The 4,875-nt window shown below is 47.8% G+C and overlaps 1 protein-coding gene across 1 annotated transcript; it reads left to right on the top strand.

The window, feature by feature from the left end:
- Positions 1-2,057: 2,057 nt before the first annotated feature.
- LOC135377013 (uncharacterized) lies at positions 2,058-4,184 on the top strand (the record flags this gene model as incomplete). Its single annotated transcript, XM_064609387.1, has 2 exons — positions 2,058-2,971; positions 3,052-4,184. Coding segments are annotated over exons 1-2 (2,047 nt in total), but the record flags the coding sequence as incomplete, so codon positions are not given.
- Between the last annotated feature and the right edge of the window lie 691 nt (positions 4,185-4,875).

Below are 4,875 nucleotides of genomic sequence, written 5' to 3'. Positions count from 1 at the left end.
TGTACGTGCGGACTAAACACGCGTGTATGCGGTATTTCGCACAACAGTGGCTGCCTGATGAACTGTGCACGTTTATGCTTTCGACATATGGCATTATTTACAAATTATAGGTGGTTCTGTTTATTTTGTACGTGGGGACTAAACACGCGTGTATGCGGTATTTCGCACAACAGTGCCTGTATGATGAACTGTGCACGTTTATGCTTTCGACATATGGCTTTATTTTCAAATTATAGGTGGTTCTTTTTATTTTGTACGTGAGGACTAAACACGCGTGTATGCGCTATTTCGCACGACAGTGACTGCCTGATGAACTGTGCACGTTTATGCTTTCCACATATGGCATTATTTTCAAATTATAGGTAGTTCTTTTTATTTTGTAGGTGCGGACTAAACACGCGTGTTTGGAGTATTTCACACAACAGTGGCTGCCTGATGAACTGTGCACATTTATGCTTTCGACATATGGCATTATTTTCAACATATAGGTGGTTCTTTTTATTTTGTACGTGGGGACTAAACATGCCTGTATGCGGTACTTTGCACAACGGTGGCTGCCTGATGAACTGTGCACGTTTATGCTTTCCACATTAGGCATTATTTTCAACTTATAGGTGGTTCTTTTTATTTTGTAGGTGCAGACTAAACACGCGTGTATGCGGTATTTCGCACAACAGTGCCTGCATTATGAACTGTGCACGTTTAAGCTTTCGACATATGGCTTTATTTTCAAATTATAGGTGGTTGTTTTTATTTTGTACGTGAGGACTAAACACGCGTGTATGCGGTATTTCGCACGACAGTGACTGCCTGATGAAGTGTGCACGTTTATGCTTTCCACATATGGGATTATTTTCAAATTATAGGTGGTTCTTTTTATTTTGTAGGTGCGGACTAAACACGCGTGTTTGCAGTATTTCTCACAACAGTGGCTGCCTGATGAACTGTGCACATTTATGCTTTCGACATATGGCATTATTTCCAAATTATGGATGGTTCTTTTTATTTTGTACGTGCGGACTAAACACGCGTGTATGCGGTATTTCGCATAACAGTGCCTGTATGATGAACTGTGCACGTTCATGCTTTCGACATATGGCTTTATTTTCAAATTATAGGTGGTTCTTTTTATTTTGTAGGTGCGGACTCAACACGCGTGTTTGCAGTATTTCTCACAACTGTAGCTGTCTGATGAACTGTGGACGTTTATGCTTTCGACATATGGCATTATTTTCAAATTATGGGGGTTCTTTTTATCTTGTAGGTGCAGACTAAACACATCTGTATGCGGTATTTCACACAACAGTGGCTGCCTGATAAACTGTGCACGTTTATGCTTTCGACATATGTCATTATTTTCAAATCATAGGTGGTTCTTTTTATTTTGTACGTAAGGACTAAACACGCGTGTATGCGGTATTTCGCACGACAGTGACTGCCTGATGAAGTGTGCACGTTTATGCTTTCCACATATGGGATTATTTTCAAATTATAGGTGGTTCTTTTTATTTTGTAAGTGTGGACTAAACACGCGTGTTTGCAGTATTTCTCACAACAGTGGCTGCAGAATGAACTGTGCACATTTATGCTTTCGACATATGGCATTATTTTCAAATTATAGGTGGTTCTTTTTATTTTGTACATGGGCACTAAGCACGCGTGTATGCGGTACTTTGCACAACAGTGGCTGCCCGATGCACTGTGCACGTTTATGTTTTCGTCAATAGCATTATTTTCAAATTACATGTGGTTCTTTTTATTTTGTACGTGCGGACTAAACACCCGTGTATGCGGTATTTCGCACGACAGTAACTGCCTGATGAACTGTGCACGCTAATGCTTTGCACATTAGGCATTATTTTCATATTATAGGTGATTTTTTTTATTCTGTACGTGCGGACTAAACACGCGTGTATGCGGTATTTCCCACAACAGTGGCTTCCTGATGAACTGTGCACGTTTATGCTTTCGACATATGGCATTATTTCCAAATTATAGGTGGTTCTTGGTATTTTCCACGTGTGAACTTGTGGCGCCCCTGGCAGATGACGACAATGATGGCCGGCTACTCTCGCGCACCAGTCTTGGCACGAGAATTAAATCATTCTTCGACCAACCTTCTACCCCGCTGGTTGTCTCTTTTCTTCCGGCCTGGAGACCCACAAACTGGTGACCCGAACGGAGTGAGTTTTGCGGCCATGTCGCAGCCCCCAGCAACCGCGGCGACCGGTATCTCCACCCCTCAGGTTGTCCAACCTAGCATCTCCCACGTAGCAGTCAAGATCCCGCCATTTTGGAGTTCAAATCCGGCGGTTTGGTTTTCCCAGGTGGAATGCCAGTTCCACCTCGCAGGTATTACCAGCCAATCCACCAAGTACTTTCACGTCGCCGCAGCACTACCTCCCGAAGTGGCCAACGAAGTCTCTGACATTCTCTGTGCCCCGTTGTCCACTGACCCTTACGACACTCTGAGGAAGGCGCTTATCGAGAGAACAACCGCTTCGGAACGTAAACGTCTGCAGCAACTGCTGTCCGCTGAAGACCTTGGCGACAGGAGACCATCCCAACTCCTTCGACACATGCAGAATCTCCTTGGAACCAGGGCTTCAACCATTGACGAACCCCTCCTCAAAGAAATGTTCCTGCAGCGACTCCCGCCCACCGTGCAGATGCTGCTTGCAACTGCTACAAACCTGCCAATAGTCGACTTGGCGGCGCACGCCGATAAGATCATGGAAGTGGCTGTCCCCACCATCGCCTCTGTTAAGGCCTTCGACGCCACTTCGCCCAACGCCATGCCACCGATACCATGTACTAACACGGCCCATGTCAACCCTAACCAAGGTTTGCCTCAAAACGCTCCCGACAGCCTCGAAAGCCTGCGGGCGGAGGTTCACCAGATGTCATCGCTCCTCGCAGCCGTCCTTCCGCATCAAGATTCCCCGGCCGCCTCCGCCCCACACGCGCCACGGTCCTGGCGGCGCCCCGGTTCCCCCCGTCCAGTTCGGCGACCACGCTCACGCACTAGGGAACCTCTGGAAAACCCCTCAGATTTCTGCTTTTACCACTGGTCTTTCGGCGCCAGCGCACGCAACTGTCAACCTCCCTGTGCCTGGCCGGGAAACCGCCCAGGGAATCGCTAGCGGCGACGTGCGGTTCCCCTCCCTCCCCCACGCCCAGTCGCCTCCTGTACATAACCGACCCAGCTTCCAAACGCCGTTTTCTAGTCGACACCGGTGCTGAGGTCAGCCTACTACCTGCCACACGGGCAGAAAGACTGGGCCACCCACTCTATCATCTTGCTGCCGCAAACGGTACCGGAATCCCTGTGTACGGCGAGCGCTCCCTCACACTTTCCCTAGGCCTTCGTCGTACCTTCAGATGGATTTTTCGCATGGCAGGGATCACCCACAACATCCTGGGAGCAGATTTCCTCCACCATTTTGGCCTCCTCGTCGATCTTCATCGCAGAACGCTGTGTGACTCTACGACTCGCTTACACACCCGTACGCTCCGCTGTGTTCAGCATCCTATACCAGCTGCGCCCCATCACATGATTTCCTCGCTCGAGACGCCTTTCGCTGACGTCGTGCACGAATTTCCGTCACTCATGAAGCCTCCCGACTGGACCCAACCCGTCGGTCATGACGTCGTCCACCACATACAAACTACAGGCCCTCCAGTGCACTTCCGTCCTCGACGGCTTGCCCCGGAGAAATTCAAGATCGCTCAGGCTGAATTCGAACACATGCTTGACATCGGAATCGCTCGCCCATCCAAAAGCGATTGGGCCACCCCGCTTCATATGGTTCCCAAAAAGACTGGGGATTGGCGTCCGTGTGGCGACTATAGGGCCCTCAACAGCATTACGAAGCCCGACAGGTATCCCCTACCAATTATCCAAGATTTCACCAACAACCTGGCCGGGGCCACCTGTTTCAGCAAGATCGACCTGGTAAAAGCTTACCATCAGATTCCTATGGCCCCGGAAGACATCCCCAAGACAGCAATCGTTACACCATTTGGACTCTACGAGTTCCTCAGGATGCCGTTCGGACTCAAAAACGCAGCCCAAACCTTTCAGAGGTTTATTGATACCGTTCTACGAGGCCTCTGGTTCTACCCCGCTGGTTGTCTCTTTTCTTCCGGCCTGGAGACCCACAAACTAAACACGCGTGCATGCGGTATGTCCCACAACAGTGGCTTCCTGATGAACTGTGCACGTTTATGCTTTCGACATATGGCAATATTTTTAAATCATAGGTGGTTCTTTTATTTTGTACGTGAGGACTAAACACGCGTGTATGCGCTATTTCGCATGACAGTGACTGCCTGATGAACTGTGCACGTTTATGCTTTCGACATATGGCTTTATTTTCAAATTATAGGTGGTTCTGTTTTGTTTGTACGTGGGGACTAAACACGCGTGTATGCGGTACTTTGCACAACAGTGGCTGCCTGATGCACTGTGCACGTTTATGTTTTCGTCAATAGCATTATTTTCAAATTATAGGTGGTTCTTTTTATTTTGTACGTACGGACTAAACACGCGTGTATGCGGTACTTTGCACAACAGTGGCTGCCTGATGAACTGTGCACGTTTATGCTTTCCACATTAGGCATTATTTTCAACTTATGGGTGGTTCTTTTTATTTTGTAGGTGCAGACTAAACACGCGTGTACGCGGTATTTCGCACAACAGTGCCTGCATTATGAACTGTGCACGTTTAAGCTTTCGACATATGGCTTTATTTTCAAATTATAGGTGGTTGTTTTTATTTTGTACGTGTGTACTAAACACGCGTGTATGCGGTATTTCGCACGACAGTGACTGCCTGATGAAGTGTGCACGTTTATGCTTTCCACATATGGGAT

This window comes from Ornithodoros turicata, unplaced genomic scaffold (genome assembly GCF_037126465.1).
Source record: "Ornithodoros turicata isolate Travis unplaced genomic scaffold, ASM3712646v1 ctg00001441.1, whole genome shotgun sequence".
Taxonomy (NCBI): Eukaryota; Metazoa; Arthropoda; class Arachnida; order Ixodida; family Argasidae; genus Ornithodoros; species Ornithodoros turicata.
This window is presented reverse-complemented; position numbering and strand designations above follow the sequence as displayed.